The sequence below is a fragment of the Mus caroli genome, chromosome 4, assembly GCF_900094665.2.
Source record: "Mus caroli chromosome 4, CAROLI_EIJ_v1.1, whole genome shotgun sequence".
Lineage (NCBI taxonomy): Eukaryota > Metazoa > Chordata > Mammalia > Rodentia > Muridae > Mus > Mus caroli.
Window position 1 is genome coordinate 65,572,561 of NC_034573.1, and position 20,161 is coordinate 65,592,721.

A 20,161-nucleotide genomic window follows, 5' to 3' on the forward strand; every position below is an offset into this window, starting at 1 on the left:
AAAACTGTATATGCTAAAATGCTGAAAACACCGTGAAACATTAACTCTTGGCCCAATTCTCCAACTTGGGTTATTACTATCAAGCTAATCTTACTTTATAATCTCAACACGTTTTCCTAAACTAAAGCCATTAATAAAATTTGCAATTCATCCACCCTTCTGAAATAACCTATTTTTATTTTCTGATTCTATTCAAAATGAATATTAAGTATAAATATCTGTCTGGCTAATACATTTCCTCCTTTTGCAAAGTAGGTACAAAGATTTTCCAGGTCTGAGCAGTGTCTCTGAGAAATTACAGACCAGTATTGATTCTATTATTGAAAATTTACACATAACTGGCCATGTGGCTCACTTGTAGAGGGTACTTTTTAGTATGTGTGAGGCCGCAGGTTCAATCCCCAGTACTGCCAAACAAAGACCAGAAAAATTACATGTAAAAATTTAGATCCTATCAGAAAACAAACATGTCCCACAAAGCTGAACAGGGCCCTTGAGATCTGCTTTGCATATGTTTTCTTTTAATCAAAACAGGCTTTTCCATCCTCATTCATTGGGTTAAAAAGAAAATTCCTTGCTCCAGCTCCAGCTCCAGCTCCAAGTATAATCGCGATTAGTCTCTTCTAATCAAACACGGTATGTGCAAAAATGCCAGTGAATATTTGATTTGATCTCTGAAATAAAGCAATTCATTACACAAGAAAAGGGTAGAGAAGGCAGCAGACAAATGCAGGCATAATTGTGTTCTTTGTTGAATGTGATTAGAGAGCCCACTAAGTAACAGTCAAAAATGTGATACAGGAGGGGAAGAAAGACAGAGCCCAGACCTGGGGGGAAGGAGGGAGAACTGTTTATGCAGAGCTAAGCTGTCAAGTGCAATAAAGCGGCTTGAATAAAATCTAAGCTGAAAATCCACTGAAGCTCCCTGGTTCACGGAGGAAAAAGCTATTAAAAGGAAATGAAGGTCACCCTCCCAGTTTATTTCACCTAATTGACTGCCAATAGCTTACCACAGGCACCCCAACTGCAGCTCTGCAATTGAGAAACTGATGAAAGGAGGGTTTTCAAGCTGGGGCTCATTCTTTAATCCTCCTTGGCTCTGGTGTTTTTCCCATCTCCAGTGGGGATGTAATTTTAAACCTTGATAGATTAACTGGTTCCATTGTCTGTCGCAGCACTGGACTATGGCACTCTTAATCCCTACAGCAGCATGTCTAATTATCATTACAAAGTGTCTGAGGGAACTATAAAGACCAGCAGGGCATCTTCTCACAAGCAATTAACATAAATTGATAAATGAGTGATTTTGAATTCATTCGAGGAACTTGCCTATGAATAAAATAAAGGACCCCACCTCCATTTCAGCTCCTTCTTTCCTTTAATCTAAAGGAGCAGAGCACGTGAGAACCACCTTAGGTCCTACAGTGGGTAGAGCTGAACTCCAGCAAAGGAAGAGACAGAATGCCCAGCTCACAAGATCCCTTAATGCCGAACAAATAACTTGTGATTGACAAGAGAAACCAACTTCACCAGCAAGAAGAGATAGCTGAACTCCAGAGACATGAACCCTGAAAGGCCACAAAGCACTAGGGCAGACAATTAACACTCCTTCCCTGGTGAGGGAGTTTTTCATTGGCATGCCACTTTAAAATTCATGAATGGGGAACAAGAAAGAAATGAATCAAACAACCATACAGGTTTCAGTGCCTAGAAAGCACAAGGCAAGAACTACTTGGGAATAAGTCAGAGTCCTATATTGACCTCACTGTGGTAGAATGGCACTCCACAGAAGAAAGCAAGGAAAGTGTTTAGAAAGTGATCTAAAGCTTCTACCCCACTAGTAGCAAGCAAGGGTGGTTCCAAGGATCACTGAATAAACGTCTCTACTTCTCCATTTAGGAGAGTTACTTCCATCCTCTTCTAGTGTTCTCCTCTCATGGACCTTGTGCTATTTCTTACTCTTCCCTATACATCTCCACACAACCGAACCCCCTTCCACCCTCTGATTAATCAAATCAGCCATCTCTAGGTTACACAAACTTAGTTGTGTGCTATGCCATCAAACCATAAAGAAATAAAAGCTGGTGATACACACTGTAGGAGGTAGACCTGGTAGGCCACGTACCCCGATGATGGCATTCAACTCTGCCATGGTCACCTGTTTGGCACGTTCCACAGCCTGGGCCACCTGTTGTTGATGCTTTGAAAACAAGGAGAAAAAAGTGTTAGCATCAGCTAAGAATGTCCCTGTTTATTCTGACAACAAAGACCAAAACCAGGTCATCATGCAAGAGTCACTTTGCAGAACACACAAGAAGGACAATGAGTAGTGTTTCCCTTTATTTCTGAAGGGTTCCAGGCATCACTAAACTCCTAGTGGGGTGGTAAATATCAGAATGGACATCAATGTGACCTGTCTTTAGATACTAAAAAAATCAGGATTATGGATGACTGTTCTAGGTTACGGTGGTGTGTTTGTGCACATGACATTTATTCAAACACCTCTCTTGAAACTTAAAAATGGAACCAGTCAGTCTGTATTTTCTCTGATTAAAAAAAAAAAAAATCTAGATGCATCAGCAGTATTTAAAAAAAAAAAAACAGAAAATTTCCCCAATATTTATCTTAGCCTTTTGGTGTTACACTCCAAGGAGAAAGTTCTGTTTTCAATTTAAAGAATGAAAACTCACCTTGTCCACTCCCCAACTCTACACTTAATTAAAATATAGCCACAGTTAATTTGAGGAGACTAGTTGAAGCTAGGGTCAATGAAAGCTGGCAACAAATCAGGAGGGAGTTCCGGGTGCTCTACAGCCAACTCTACACTCTAACCTCCCAAAGCTGGGCCTTCCGTGTCACCATAAGTTTATCTTTACATACTGAAAACATTATTCCTCTGTACTGAAAAGAAGATAACACTTTCAAAGCAAAACTGAAATACAATGCTTAGCTAATCTCCAATTAGTCCTACGAAGGACTCCCTCTGAACATTTTAACGTAAACTCAAACCACATGGCTTATCTATGTCTATTATTCTGTGAATCAAGATGATATGAATACTCATTTTATCCTTATGATGATTACCACCTACACTCTCCATGGAACAAATCTTGATTATACATTAAGTCCCTGCTTTCATGTAGATCAATCCCAATGTAGTGACTTTTCAAGTCAGCTCAAGAAAACAGAAAAGGGCACCCGAATCATGTCAAGCACATATTACTCAAACACATGCCTAGCCAGCAGTGGTGGCACTGAGAAAGGGTCAGACAGCTCTTTGTGAATTTGAGGCCAGCTTATTCTACACAAGGAGTTCCAGGCCATAGTCAGTCTGTCTCTCTCTCTCTCTCTCTCTCTCACACACACACACACACACACACACACACTCACTCTCTCTCTCTCTCTCTCTCTCTCTCTCTCTCACACACACACACGCACACGCACACGCACACAGAGAGAGAAAGGGGGGTTCTTTATGCTTCATGGTCACTTTTCAAAAAAATAATAATTTAGGGTTGAGATACTGTCACCCCTCCAGCAGCCTGCCCTTGAATGCCTTAGACAGAATGACAGGGTTGACACATTTGAGATGTAACAGATGTTCTTCACACTTGTTCCCAGTGATAAAATTAACATCTTAAAACTGGCTAATTTGCAAACAGAAGCAACATAATTGCACTTTAACAGCTGAACATTTTACTTACTTCCTGAGACAGAAATGGGATGACTTGGGCACAAATGGTGTTCAATCTCTTGGCGATTTCAGTCTACAAAGACAAAGCCACACACATGTTTAGAACACCTCCCAGTCAGTTCAGAAGGTGAAACTTGAGTCTTGAAATCTCACTCCTGGAGACAGAAAATTGTTCCTTAAGCCATGTTACCAATAATTACCTGGAAATACACTGTAGATACCAGAACTCCCTACAGAATAGGCATAAGTGCAAATTTTATTGGTCCCTTAAAAGATAATGATGGGGTTAGAGAAATGGCTGCTCTCCCAGAGGACCCAGGTTCCACTCCTGGCACCCACATAATGGTTCACAAAGAGTTGCAACTCCAGCTCCCAAGCCCTCGTTTAGCCTCTGTGGGTACCAGGTATACACATGATGCACAGGCACACGTAGTGGGGAAATATCATACACAACTCTTAATTAAAAAATAAATAAAAATACAGTATTTGAGTCAGAAAAATCTACATGGTTTAGATTATACTGTCACTTTAATCTGGAGTTTGAAAGCCCTAATACCTTCTCATTGAGAACTCTCAATGTTATCACTATGGGACATTTTTACAGTTACAGCAAGTTCACTCAATGTGGTATCAAAAACCATGTCAACACAATCTGGCTTTCAAAGACATAAAGGACAAAAGTAGAAGAAAGGGGGTACTGACACAGCCTCGCTTGTTTCTGTTCACTATACACTGCTGGTGCAAATGTAAACTGGTGAAACCACTATAGAAGTGTAGAGATTCTGCAAAAATCTGAAAATAGAACTATTGCATAAGCCAGCGATATTACTCTTGGATAAGTCAATACACCACATAGAATTTCACCATTCACAACTGTCAGGAAGTAGAATCAGCCTAGGTGTCCATCAACAGAGGAACAGATAAAAAGAAAACGTGGTCTATAAACACAATACAATTTTATGCAACCATGATGATAAATGAAATCACAACATCTGCAGGAAAGTGTGTGTGTGTGACAAAAATACAAACAGAATCATGATCCAAAAGGAAGAGATTTTTCAGAGGGTGGAGAGAGGTTAATGGAACTTTTGACAGTAAAGCAGAATTAGGGGGCTATAAGAGGAGGCAGGGATGAGTGAGAGTAGTTAAGGGGATGAATTTACGAAGTATAATAACACATATGCAAGAAAATGCCATACAACCCATTACTTTGTATGTTAACTTATATCCTCCACTCATCAAAGGCCTTTGATAAAAATCATACATTCCTGCATAATAAAAGGCCCTAGAGTAACAAGGTATACAAGAGACATATTGAAACATGACAAAGACAAATTACAACAAGCCCTCAGCCAACATTCTAAACAGAGAGAAACCCAAAGTCTACTAAAATCACAAACCAGACAAGGAAGTCCATTCTCTCCATACCTGTTCAATACAGTGTGCAAAGTCTTAGTTACAAAGACAACTAAAAGAGATCAAGGAGGTGGGGAGAAGTCCTTATTTATAGACAATAACATTTTATACATAAAAGATTCTAAAGATACCTACAGGAAATTTCTATCGTTTAAAAATATTTTCAGCAAGTAGTGGGGATACAAAATTGCTACATACAAATCAGTAACCTTATATACAAATAACAAACATACTAGGAAAGAAATCATAGAAATAGTACCTTTCATGATAGCCTCAAAAAAAATCTTGTAATACCTCTAACCAAATTAAGTAAAAGACTTGTATATTAAAAACTGTATGATACTGAAGGAGTAAACTGAAGACATTTAAGGTTCATCATAGTATTAACATTGCTTTTCTATAGATTCAATGCAATTCTCAGCAACATTCTTCACAAATATTAAAAAATAATCTTAAATCATATGCACACACACAGAGAGACACAGACACACAAACATACACAGAGAGAGAGAGAGACAGAGACAGACAGAGACAGACAGAGATAGCCAGAGACAGTGACAGTGCTAAAAGAATGCTGTTTAACAAAACTGCCAGAGATATCATTTCAAGTGTAACATTGTATTGCAGACCAATAGCAATAGTAAGGAAAAAAAAAAAAAAACTAAAAAACAAGTTGATCAATGAAATAGAACTTAATACCTCGACCAAAGAACCCAAAAATACATACTGGAGAAAAAAGGAGTATCTTAACAAATGGTGATATTCAAATTGTGTACAGAAGAATGAAAACAGAACCAAAAAGTATCATCCTATAAAAACTCCAAGGGGATCAAAGTTCTGAACGTAAGACCAGACCCTCAATCTGATAGAAGAGAAAGTGGGAAGTAGGCTTGAAATTCTTGGCACAGGAAAAGGCTCTCTGAACAAGATCCTGACAGTGCAAGCATTAAAAACAACAATTAATAAATAAGACCTCATGAATCTGAAAAGCTTCTAAATAGTAAAAGATACCATTAACTGAACAAGAGACACATCGACTAAAGAATAAAATTCTTGTGAATTATGCAATGGCAGAGATATCTAGTATTTACAATATACAAAGAACTCAACAAAGTAAATGTCAAGAAAACAACACAGTTTTAAAATAGGGTCTTGAACTAAACAGAGTTCTTAAATGATGAAACACAAATGGCTGAGAAACACTTACAGAACCATCAATGTCCTTATCCATCAGGGGAATGCAAATAAAACTACTTTGAGATTTCATCATACTCCAGTCTGAATGGCCAAGACTAAAAAATCCAAAATGATAGGAAATAGTAGTGAAGATTTGTAAAAAGGAGAACACTGTTCCTCGGAGTACAAACTTGTCGATCCACTATGGAAATCAGTGAGGAGGTTCGTCAGAATACTGCAAACATATCTACCTCAAGATCCACCTATACTAACCTAGGGCATACACCCAAACTATATACTACTACAGAGATAGCTGTTCATGTTTATTGCTGATATATTCATAGTAACCAGAAGCTGGAAAGAGCCTCAATGCCTAGAAAGTGATGAATGGATAATAAAAATGTGCTACTTTTACACAATGGAATACAATTAAGCTCTTGAAAAAGCAGGGAAATTTGCAGGTAATTGGATGTTTCCTGTATGTTTTCTCTTGATATGAATGTTAACCTTTAAGTTTTAGGTTTGTGAATTTCATTCAGAATACCCACAGAGGTTAGCTAGAAAGGGATCAGGGAGAAAGAGAGGAGGAGATCTTCGAAGGAAGGAAAATTAGAATAGTGCCATAAAGGAATAATGAGGAAACTAGAACAGGATTAAATGGAGAAAAAGGGTAAGGAAGGCAGGGTAGAAGATGGAAGACAGGGGTAATAAAAGGCCTCATAGAGACCTGCTACAGTAGAAGCTTCATAAAATATAGACATGTATAGATGGAATCTAAATGGAGTTATCATATGATGGGGGAACATTACCTATTACTAGACATCATATGTTACCAATAAAACTCCCAGTACCAAGAATGGGTTACATCTTTTTTAAGTTCACTAAAGGGGTCCCAACAGATGTCCTCCAAATATTACACACTACTGCCAAGACTGCTGGCTATACTACACAACCTGACAATAATGCCCTGTTGCTGAAGATAGAGCTTATGTCATCAAACATGGAGAAGGGAAATTGATGCCCACATAAAGCAGTCCTATTGACCAGTATAGTGTTCAAAGTACTATACACACTGGTAGAGGTGAAAAGGAATTATCAATCTCATCCAGCTACAAACCTAGCAGCCTACAATAGAGACCTACCTATAAAACAGACCCACAGGTACAAGAGTGGTACAAATTCAACAGGAGCAACTATGTTGGATACTTTTGGGTCCACTTTGGAGGTTTGAAGTTCCAAAGTTGATATAATTTGATACCTTTATGTCAACACATTTCAGAAGAGGAAACCTCAACTGGGAAAACTGTCCCAACCAGACTACCTATGGAAAAACCTATGATACATTTTCTTGATTGATGGTTGGTGTGGAAAGGCTCAGTTCATTGCGTGCAGTGTTAACCTTGGGGGCTTTTGCTCCTGAGTGCTGTAAGAAGCAGGCTGAACAAGCCACAGTAATCAAGCCAGTAAGCAGCATTTCTCTTTGCTTCAGTTCCTGCCTCCAGGTGTCTACCTAGTTTGAGTTCTACCCTCACTTCTCTCCATTCTGTACTATGATATGGTGCTGTGAGCTGAAATAAAGCCTTTCTTCTCTAGGTTGCTTTTGGTCCTGGTGTTTTATGAACAGCAATAGAAACCCTAAGAGCATGACCAACAACTCTTGTATTATATTGTATTGTATTGCCTGTTCCTTGAGATAGAACCCAAGCCGGGCACTGTTAATGAGCCAAGTACCTTCATTATTCCACTAAATGAACATAGCAATGACACAACTCTTAATGACATACTGCTATACCCATGGATCAGAGCATACGAAGCTTCTTGCAGTGGATGGGAACTAACACAGGGACCCACAACTGGACAAACTGCAAAAAGTGAAAGACCTTGGAGCACTCAGCCTTACATGGTATATCTTCATTAAATCCCTCCCCTCCAGGCTGAGGGATCAATGCAGAAGAAGAGCAGAGTGGAAAAGTCGAATAGCCAAAGTCGGGGGACCACTCCAAGGAAACAGTACCTTCTAGACAGGACAAGAACGGTGCATGTGCGAACTCTGACAACATGCAGAAGACCTGAACAAGTGCAAGGCAGACAAAAACTGAAAACAAAGAGAAGCAGCTGTGAGCAAAAAAAGTCCCAACCCTGACCAAGAAGGCCTTGAACTTCTAGTCTCCCTGATATATGATCATACCCAGTCATCAAACATAGGGGTTAAAGTATCCCTGTATCTACTAATTTTTTTTTTTTATCAACAACAACAAGAAAAGATGCTGGGGAAGGAAAATCAGTTTTCTTCAATGGAATGACACTTTATCAACTATATTCCAGGGTAGGCCCCATATTCAGAAGCAGTTGTTTAACATCAAGTGGACATCATGATGGTGTTTCTTTGGTTGGTCTTGTGCTTGTTTCATTGTTATTTTTTTCTTTGAAAGAGAGACCATGAAGTTGGATGGATAGGAGAACAAGGAAGATCTGAGGGAAGCTAGGGGAGGAAAAAAATACCAAAATAAACTGCATTTTTTAAGTAAATGAAAATTAGATTTAAAAACCTGCTTAAAAAGTTCATTGTGTTTATGCCAGTTACAATGGCCTAAAATATTTTTCCTGCTAAGTACAGTCTTCACAGAGAATTGATGTTTAAAATAAAATGGTTTTACTTAATTCCCCAAAGACTTTAACATTCATCATCTCAAAAATGCACATAAACCATAAAACATATTAGTAATTACAGAACTCTGTCTAGGGTGTGACAAGTCATGACATGTTGAGAAAATGCAGTGTCACCAAATGCCAAGCCCTTGCTGAAATGACCTTGGCTAGACTAAGCACAGAGGAGCCCTGAATAGCTGTATAGTCTCTATGTAAATAAGGCAGGGAAAGTCCCTGCTTAGCTAAAACAAACTTAAAACCTGGAAACAAAGAAAAAGAAGAGGAGAACAAAAGAGGAGGGGAGAAAGGCAGATTAAGAGGGAAGGAGGCAATAAAGTCATCTGTAAAGAAGCCTTTATTATTTCATTGTTTTCTGTCTATGCTTAATACTTAATGCTGCCTTTATTACTAGATTGGGTAATAGAAAGGATCTGCAGTACAAGAGATGTAGCTCAATTGACAGGATGGATACAAGAACCTCTAAGGGTTAATGACTAGATATGACCATATATAAGGGAGTTGGAGAAATTCAAGGTCTTCTACTACATAATGATTTCAAGGCCAATCAAAGGTATTTAACACTAAGAAGAATGTACTAAGTTGGGGAAAGGATCAAGAGCAGAAAATTATAAAATGAACAGGTCATGCCCATGAGAAAGCAAGAACTTTACAGTAAGGTATATGCAGGAGTTGTCTTTTGTCTTCCAACTGGATTCTGGTTCCATGAGCAGACCAGCTCTTTGGTTTCATAGGAATGGATTTATATAAACCCAGTTCTCCTGACAACCAATGGAATAGCATTACAGAGCACATTATAAAGGGCATGTACAGGCAGAGGGTATGATTCGTGTAGGGAACACACTAGCAAATGCACACAGGAGTAGAGACATGCCGGGTGTAGTACTCATAACCCACCTTCCAAACATCCTAGCATCATTCTGTTCATTCTCTTTCAAATGCACTTAAAGTTTCCAATTATAGACGTGATGTACATAGGACTAAAGAGATGTTTCAGTGGTGAAAAAGCACTGGTTGCTCTTACAGAAGTCTGGTGTTCAGTTTCTAACATCTACATAGTGAAATTTCTTGTAACTCCTGTTCCATGGGACCCTATAGAGACTGTGAACAGGATACCAGGCGCAGATGTTAGCTGAGAATGATACCATATGCCTGTAATCCAGTACTTGGGATCCTTCTTTTTCTTTTTGTCCAGACGGGTCTGTTAAGACCAGGCTAGCCTCAAACTCAGAAAAATCTGACTACCTCTGCCTCCCAATGCATTAACAATTCAGTATGTAGGAATTTGGGACAGAGTTTTACAGGCAAATAGATGGAACTAGAAAATATTCTGAGTGAGGTAACTCAGACCCCAAAAGGACATGACATGCATGGTATGTAGTCAATAATAAGAGGATATTAGCAAAAAAGAGTACAGAATACACAGGATGTAATCCACAGAACTCAAGAAGGTTAACAAGCCAATTCACATTCTTCTACATAACAGCCAGATGTGCCAGCACCATTTGTTGAAAATGCTGTCTTTTTTCCACTGGATGGTTTGAGTGCCTTTACCAAAGATCAAGTAACCATAGATGTGTGGGTTCATTTCTGGGTCTTCAATTCTATTAAACTGATTTACTTGTCTGATACTGTACCAGTACCACGCAGTTTTTATCACAATTGCTCTGTAGTACAGCTTGAGGTCAGAGATGGTGATTCCACCAGAGGTTCTTTTATTTTTGAGAATAATTTTTGCTAACCTAGGTTATGCCAGATGAATTTGCAAATTGCCCTTTCTAACTCTGAAGAACTGAGTTAAAATTTTGATGAGGATTACATTGAATCTGTAGACTCAAGGTAGCCATTTTTACTATACTAATCCTGTCAATCCATGAGTATGGGAGATCTTTCCATCTCTGAGATCCTCTTATAAAGCTCGATTCTAGGTGAATCAAGGAACTCCACATAAAACCAGAGACAGTGAAACTTACAGAGGAGAAAGTGGGGAAGAGCCTTGAACACTTAGGCACAGGGGAAATATTCCTGAACAGAACACAAATGACTTGTGTTTTAAGATCAAGAATTAACAAATGGAACCTCATAAAACTGCAAAGATTCTGTGAGGCAAAGGACACTGTCAATAAGACAAAAAGGCAAGCAACAGATTGGAAAAAGTACTTTACCAATCCTAAATCTGATACAGGGCTAATACCCAATTTATACAAAGAATTCAAAAACTTAAGACTCCAGAAAACCAAATAACCCTATTAAAGAATGGGGTACAAAGCTAAACAAAGAATTTTCAACTGAGGAATACTGAATGGCTGAGAAGCATCTAAAAAAATGTTCAACATCCTTAACCATCAGGGAAATGCAAATCAAAACAGCCCTGAATTTCGATATCATACCAGTCAAAATGGCTAAGATCAAAAACTCAGGTGACAGCAGATGCTGGTAAGGATGTGGAGAAAGAGGAACACTCCTCCATTGTTGGTGGGATTGCAAGCTTGTACAACCACTCTGGAAATCAGTTTGGCGGTTCCTCAGAAAACTGGACACAGTACTGCCGGAAGATCCAGCAATACCACTCCTGGGCATAAACCCAGAAGATGCTCCAACATGTCATAAGGACACATGCTCCACTATGTTCAAAGCAGACTTATTTATAAAAGCCAGAATCTGGAAAGAACCCAGATGTCCTTCAACAGAGGAATGGATACAGAAAATGTGGTACATTTACACAATGGAGTACTACATTTCTATTAAAAACAATAAATTTATGAATTTCTTAGACAAATGAATGGATCTGGAGGATATCATCCTAAGTGAGGTAATCCAATCACAAATGAACTCACATGATATACACTCACTGATAAGTGGATATTAGCCCAGAAGCTCAGAGTACCCAAGATACAATTTGCAAAACACATGAAACTCAAGAAGAAGGAAGAACAAAATTGTGGATACTTCGATCCTTCTTAGAAGGGGGAACAAAATACCTATTGAAGGAGTTACAAAGTATGGAGCAGAGACTGAAGGAATGACCATCCAGAGACTGCCCCACCTGGGGAAACATCCCATAAACAACCACCAAACCCAGACACTATTGTGGATGCCAACAAGAGCTTGCTGACAGGAGCCTGATATAGCTGTCTTCTGAGAGCCTCTGCCAGTGTCTAACAAATACAGAAGTGGATGCTCACAGCCATCCACTGGACTGAGCACAGGTCCTAGAGAAAGAACCTAAGGAGCTGGAGGAGTTTGCAGCCCTATAGGAAGAACAACAATATGAACTAACCAGTACCCCCAAAGCTCTCTGAGACTAAATGACCAATTAAAGAAAACACATGGTGGGACTGAAGGCTCTAGCTGCATATGTAGCAGAGAATGGCCTAGTTGTTCATTAATGGGAGGAGAGGCCCTTGGTCCTGTGAAGATTCTATGCCCAAGTATAGGGGTCTGCAGGACCAGGAAGCAGGAGTCGGTGGGTAGGTGAGCAGGGGGAGGGGAGAGAGGATAGGGGATTTTCAGAGGGGTAACTAGGAAAGGGGATAATATTTGAAAGGTAAATAAAGAAAATATTTAATTAAAAATGCAGAAAAAAGAATATGTACAGTCTTTCTTGTAGCTGGTAACAGACAAAGAAACTTGGGGAAATTTTCAAGGATTAATACTAATCAGATGATAGTTATATAAAAATAAAGGTGAATGTATGCACTCTCTCTCTTTCTCCATATATATATACACACACACACACACACACACACACACACACACACACACACAGACTAACTAAACAACAAAACCACAAGCCAAAGGTCCAAGTGAGGATGTTTCAATCCCACCTGGGAGGGAGAAGAAAGTAATCACAGTGGTGGGAAGGGTGGCAAAGGGAGAGAAGGGACAGGAATGGAAAAGGGGAACATGATCAGTATTGAGGGTGGGGAAACAGGAGTAAAGCCCTGAGGTCCAGCAGAAAGAATAGAAACAGAAAATCTGGGAGGAGCGGGGGGGGGGGGGGGGGGGGGGGCATGTAGGAGGTCGGGGGAACCTCTAGATGTACCAGAGACCTGGGTAGTGAGAGATGCTCAGGACTCAAAGGGAGAGACTATAGATGAAATGCCCAAGAGTGAGGAGATGGAGTTCATCTCTAGCAGAAGACGGGGCATCAAGTGGAGGGACGGGGCTGCCATCCCAATCAAAACTCTGACCCGGAGTTGTTCCTGTCTGAAAGAACTGCAGGGACAAAACTGAGAGAAAAACTGAGCAAAGGAGGTTCAGTGACCAGCCCAAATTGGGATCTAGCTCAACGGGAGGCTGCAAGGTCTGACACTGTTACTTGATGTACTTACAGATAGGAGCCTGGCATGGCTGCCCTCTGAGGCCCAACGAGCAGCAGAAAGAGTCAGATGCAGATACTTACAACCAATCAATGGACAAAAGCTGGGGACCCCTGTGGTTGAATTAGGGAAAAGCTGTAAGAAGCTGAGGAGGAGTGCGACCCTATAGGAAGGTCAGCAGTCACAATTAACTTGGACCCTGACCCTGAGACTTCTCAGACACTTAGCCATCAATCAGGCAGCATACACCAGCTGATATAAGGCCCTCAACACATATACAGCAGAGGACTGCCTGTGAGAGAAGATGTACCTAATCCTTGAGAGACTTGAGATCTCAGGGAGTGGAGAGGTCTGGTAGGGTGAGGGTAGGGACATCCTCTTGGAGACTGGAGCAGAGGAGGAATGGGATGAGCAACAGTGAGAGAGCAGACTGAGAGGTGGATAACAGCTGGACTGTTAAAAAGAGATTTAACAACAACAACAGAAGAAAAGCAAGACATACTCTCCATGCACAAAGCCCTAGGTTTAATTCCTAAGTCTACCAAAATAACAAAGATGTAGAGGTGCAGGCATACTTTCAAGGAGCTAAAACCAAAAGATACCTTGAAACCCAGCAATGGATGAAAACTAGAAATATTCTACAAGGCTTTTAAACTAAAGTATGTCATTAGGGAATGTGTGTGTGTGACAATTTCAGGACTCTATTCCCAAAAGATCAGCATTTTCTTCTCATACTCCTCACACTTTGTTCAATTACAAGGACTAAAGAGCCCACTCCCTGGGGCTCATACACTTCCCCTCTACACCCAAACTTAATGCATAATGAGTGCCATTTGAAGCTCAAAGCAGGGTAAGGACTGTGCAGGAGTAATTGTCCAAGGGTCTCAGTCCTGTAGCACTCTGCCCAAAGTCAGTTTAGGGTGGTGAAACTCTACCAGGATTCAATTACTAAGTGAAGGATCCTAAAAAGTAGTGTTTACACTAAAGGCTGACAAAGCTATTACAGTTTTTTTTTTTCCTCCATTTGGTTTGATTTGGTTTTGGTTTCCCTGAACCAATCTTGAGGCCTAGAGAAAAACAGTAAATAAAGTGTTTGTAAGATTTTTTTTTTAAGTAAGGTGGGCCATTTGGAACTCACTATAACTTAAAATTATATACATATATATGTATACAGTCATATATATAATCATATATGTATATATAATCATATATATGTATATATATAAAAAATCGTGTGTGTGTGTGTGTGTGTATATATATATGTATATATATAAAAATATAAAATCAGCCTAAGGTCAGAACAACCTGTAGCACATTCAGAATTCTCTCCAAAGCCTTGTTATAACATATGAGCAGCCTTCTTTTTGTTTTTTTGTTTGTCTGGTTGGTTTGGGCTTTTTTTTTTTTTTTTTTTTTTTTTTGAGAGAGGGTTTCTCTGGGTAGCCCTGGCTGTCCTGGAACTCACTTTGTAGACCAGCCTGGCCTTGAACTTAGAAATCCGCCTGCCTCTGCCTCCCAAGTGCTGGGATTAAAGGTGTGCATTACCACTGAGTGGCATGAGCAGCCTTCTTTACAGTTCCATGAGACAAGATCAAGACAAGAACACAAGCCCAAGGCCCAGGGTCACATCTGTCTCTTGTATAACGTCAGGTACTATTCAGATACCGCCCCCAACTCCTGTGGCAATATAAATATATCTTCTTAAAACTTTTAACTAAAACAAAACCAACAGCACCGAAGGCTAGAAAGCTTTGGTGGGACAGCCAAGCAGAACTTACCACAGTTACTGTGGATGACAACATTTGCGGTCCCTTTCCCTGTCACTTGATAAACCTGAGCCTTTCCACTGGGTTCAGCAATCGCTTTCCCTGCTCATCTTTATACTCAGCCTCTCTGAAAACAAGGAGGGGTTCAGAGAAAGGAAGAAAGAAAGGAGGGAAAAAAAGGGAAAAAGTGTGAGGGCTGCCTGGGTGGAGATAGCAACACTAATTGCTCCCATTCTCTGGCTCTGGAGGCAGAATGCAGAAAACTCTGCCATCTCTTCAGGAGCTCTCAGCAGACCAGCTCAAGTGCCCTTAATTGTTTATGTTCTTAATGCAGAGCCTCTTGAATGCATTCATTTTTAATAACAGGCTTGAGTGTGGGGCTCATCGAAGGATGACAAAGCAACTCTAGTCACTGGGTCTCCTTCCTGCAACGACCGTCTTTTGATTTATTTGCAAATGACAAGCTTGTCTGCCCCACTTGAGGGCTGCCCTAATTTTCCCCCCAAAGAATTCTTCTAGTTGCATTTTCTAAGATGAGGTCTGAGCCTGTGATGTATTTGTGTAAGTTGCACCCCTCCCCCCTTTCAGCTCCTTCTAATTAATGATTTAAATGTTTTGACCCAACTGTTGCCAAGCAGAACATTTGGGCTTTAATTTGTCACTTTGGTAAAGCTGCATCTTTGACAAAAGCATCACAGCTGTTTAGGTTTGTAACTGGCTCATTTCTATTATTCAGAAACCCTTGTTACAGAGTTCACAAAGGGCCTGTTCACAAGAAATCGTATTGACTTGTTACAGAATGGAAATACAGACAGTTTCTGGTGCCCTTAAAGCAAAATACCAACAGCAAGATTAGTAGAAGGAAAAACCCAATCGACAACATCACCATCACCATCCCCAGAAGATTAGAATCACAACTGCAAAACCAAAACATGACCTGCCAACTAAAATTCCACACAAGGACGCAAAGTGTAACACTGGCTGAAAAACAGAAGTATCTCTTGGACAAGGTGGGGTACACTGCAATGATACAAACACCACTCCCTTTACTTCAGCTATTACTGAGGCACAAGTCACTTATATTTGGTTGGTTCTAACCTCCAGACAGCTGTGGCCTCTGTTTTGTACTGTCTACTGTGACACAAGCAAAGGCTCTTTACCCCTGTGGTTTACATCTTGGCCATCAATGGCAAAACAGTTTTGCATGTGTGCTTCCGTAACACACTGAAATCCTGGATGGTGGATGCAACTGTGGGCCAGGGATTCCCTAATTTTATAAACATGCCATGTAGAGCTAAATTACCTGTACAGACATGGCAGCAGCTGCTCTTCCCAAGAGGCATCTCAGGAAAAGCTGCTACTCCAACTATGACGCAAGACCCAGACCAAGGACAGCCATGGCCTAGCAGAGTGGTAGTGCAAGTGACATGTATAGGTTTTACTTAATTTTAGCTGGAAAAACCCAGCCCCTGAACTCCCTTTCCATTCCCAGGCTGAGCTACCAGACAGGAATAATCAGTCCCTCAGGAAGGAGGTCAGTGGTCCTGGTTTCCCAGGTAGGCAGGCTTAAATCTCTTTCCAATCACCATCAGGAAGCAGGCAAAGCTCCAGAGTGTCCAGAAGAGAGTAGTGAGGGAGGGAGCAGGGGACTTATCTCCATGCTGGCATCAGGGACTACGGACTAGTACCAGCTATACTCAAGTCAGTACAAAGGCTGCAAGTTAGAAACCAATTTGAACAGACAACTGTCCAAGATAAAAAACTCTCCAAAGCATTTTAGAACAAATTTTAAACACTACATACAAATTTTCAAAGCATAACCCCCAGAAAAGCTTCTCTATTTAGAAGATAGTCCGCACAATGGCTTGGGTATATACAGACCTACTGGATACTGATGAAGCTTTTCTTAAGTCAAGCAATCGAGAATTATACTTTAACTACAAATTAAATCAGTGCTTTATGTGAGCAGGAGTTACAACACTGAAATATAACCTATAGAGAAAACCAATCTTTAAAAAAAAAAAAATTATCAGTCTTCCAAGGTAACAACACCCTACCTGTATTCTTAAGAAAAACTAGATGTTGTATAGAAGAGATGGGATATTTGGCTACACAGATTAACCAAAATATACATAAGAATAATTATGCCAAAGAAAACAGTCCCCAAATGCACAGTCAGGCCCATTTACAGTCAGGCCCATTTGTAATTATGAAACATGGTATTATATTTTTACCCTAGGGTTTATAGAAGTACAACAGGAATAACAGCAAGCCAGGTGACAGAAATGAGAGAAATTTACAACAGGGCCAGACCCAAGTCACAAGTTACTTTAAAAGCAGACAAATCAATGCATGTGGGTGTTTTCAGAAAACATCCCAGATACTCTCTCACTAACTGTGTGGGTTCCAGGACATGCCAGCTCTCATTTCCCAGAGCATCAGAAACCAAATTTAACCCACGTATTCTGTTACACGGGTCTGCACTTGTATGGTTCCCACAGGGCCAGGCTGACTCAATAATGCTGCACTCATTCTCCAGAACTGAATAGACTTCCTGTCATTTGGACTGTGAAACACCATAATCCACCAGGGAATAAAGGTCAATATTGCACTTTGGTCATTACTGAATCATTTGAGATGATCTGTGGTTAGCATGAGAGGAAAATCGAAGGCTGTGAGAATGTGGCAAATGGCTCAACCTCAGACCAGTTTTCATCTCCATCTACCTAACAGGCATGTGGGTAAAAGGTCCCCTTGCCACCTTGCTTCTGGGCATTTCACTGGTTTCAAATCCAGGGCACAACCAGGGACCAGTTAAACAATGTAGTAATAAGGGGAATAACATCTAGACCTCCAGCCAGTGCTTGCTCCGGTTTTAGGTCATCAGCTCAAGTTTGGAATAGTTCTCCAGTCTGCAAGTGACACCACAAAGTAGGAAACTTAGCAAATACAAATATGTACCTTTAGCACAGTATATGCCAAAATTTCAATTGTGCATACAGACATATGCATGCTCACACATCAAACCTCACTGAGAGGCAACCACAGGATTTCTACTGCATTTGCAAACACACAGGAGCAGAACAGCCCTGAAACTCATGTGGCTGCTAAATCAATCTTTTCTTAAAATGTCCAACTAAAGCTACTTTATCTTTAAGGCATTTAAATCCTTAAGTATAAAACATCTTAGGAACCTAAGGCCAATTATCCTTTAAATCACAGAATAAATGTTCATGCCCCTTGGTTTTATATCAATGTTTTCCTTCCCTGGTTTAGCTAGCTATTTTTTAAAGATAATGTATCATATATAAGTTTAGGCCCCCACAGTATATCAATGTCAAACAACATCGTGTCAAGCTAAGATTCAATTCAGGTAAGTGCTACTGCCAAATTTTCTTGTTCCCAGACGGGCTTTAAGATTATTTTATTGCTTAAAATTTAATTTGTTCCAACTCATGTCTCCATGACAACGTTGGCTAACCCTGCAAATCATTTGAGTAATTGGATATCTTTTCTATTGCTCTCAAATCGAATGATTCTGCTAGAATTGTAACAGCCAATCAAATTTACAGTCCTCCTGAGTAATAGACTTGGAAAAGGAGCCACATTCATCTCCCCTGTGCAGCCATATTATTTAGTAGGGGACGAACAGCAGAATCTGGTCTTCCAACTGTACTCCAGATTATAAACAGTGTCAATACTAATATTCTCACAATGCAAAGTCTACTCAGAAAGCTCTTCACTGACTCTGCCTGAGTCTGAGAAGCAATCATGGCACTCATTCCATAAAAACCAATGAGCAACGTCAATCTCAGCAGAAGAAAACTGACAAGAGCAATCCCAGAAGCTGATGAGAAAAACTTACTTTAAATCACTTTTTACATGTTGAGCCCATGCTACATATGGCCAAAGCACTAGCTAAAAGTATTGTTTAAAAACACTGCCAGGGAACTCAGGGCTTTTAAGGGAACTGAGTCAAGTTCTTTGTAAATCAGTCAACAAATACAAATGAATACAAATATAACAACCAGCAGGAAAACTCTAGGTGCCCTTAGAGAAAGCAATAGCCAAAATATCCTTCATGTACTTCAACAGTACCCCAACACCCAAGGTTGTCTGCCAATAAGAAACAGGTTTCTTACTAGATTCTTACTAGTCAGCATTTCCCCTCTTGAATCTAGCAGTATGATTTTGGCCTTTGGCCAGCTAAAATGTATGGGCCAAAAAAAAAGTGGATAAACTTCAGTGTGGCAAATCCAGTCTTTACAGTTGTGTAGACACTGGCTCCAAGGAAGCTCATAGCCTCAAAACATAAGAGAGTAAGCCTGTTTACAAATGGGAAGGCTCTGAAACCCCAGCCAACTGGCAGGTCAAGGCAGCTGTCAACAACCAGTTCTTCCTATACAGACAGCTGGGCTACTTACTCTTTAGCCCCTGAGAACAGGCCTACTATGCTATGCCCTTCTCTCAAAGGTAACACTTTTCTTGTTTTTGCTTCTCCCAGTATTAACATTTAGGCCACAGCTCTCAAGTCAACCAACTCTCCAGGCCTGTACTAGATACAGAAAAGCAATTATACAAGTCTTCTACACAGCAATTTACAGATTCCATAGAAAAAACAAAACCACATGCAGACAGTACCCCCTACACAAACACACTACCCCCTACACAAACACACAATGCCTACACATACCTGTTTCAAGGTTTGGAACTTTCTCTAACCACACAACTTACTCTCGTAACTATGCAAACAAACCTCTTCATCTTCAGGAGGACAACTTCTTTCAATTTCAGTTTTGTTACATTAAAACGAATCTAAAACACACTTATACACCTGTTTTACCATTTATCCTGTTTTATCTCACTTCTATAAAAATGAACCAAGTCTTATTTATTGTTTATCCATCTTCATAAATGGAAAGCAAAACAAAAACCTAACCCACTTTATTTCTTCTGGTAGATATACTAAATACTTGAGAGCCACACTGCTGGCTGGCCTATGTTTGTCAGTTTAATGATTTTATATTTTTTTAAAGAGTGGAGGCAGTCAACAATGGCTGTATTTTGGTTTTTAATGCTTATGATCTAAAGAGGAAATCAATAAAATAAGACTTTACAAT

The 20,161-nt window shown here is 40.0% G+C and overlaps 1 protein-coding gene across 20 annotated transcripts in view; it reads right to left on the bottom strand.

The window, feature by feature from the left end:
* Tle1 (TLE family member 1, transcriptional corepressor) overlaps positions 1-20,161 on the bottom strand; it is an 82,896-nt gene that overhangs the window by 49,050 nt on the left and 13,685 nt on the right. For 11 of the 20 annotated variants that reach the window (XM_021161430.2, XM_021161429.2, XM_021161418.2 and 8 more), the window contains exons 5-6: positions 3,705-3,767; positions 2,126-2,200 (exon numbers count right to left, since the gene is read on the bottom strand). In XM_021161430.2, coding sequence (XP_021017089.1) covers positions 2,126-2,200; positions 3,705-3,767 — 138 coding nt within the window. Of the gene's footprint in view, positions 1-2,095; positions 2,201-3,704; positions 3,768-20,161 lie in introns of all 20 variants that reach the window. The other 9 variants (XM_021161423.2, XM_021161422.2, XM_021161414.2 and 6 more) reach the window with 1 other exon arrangement.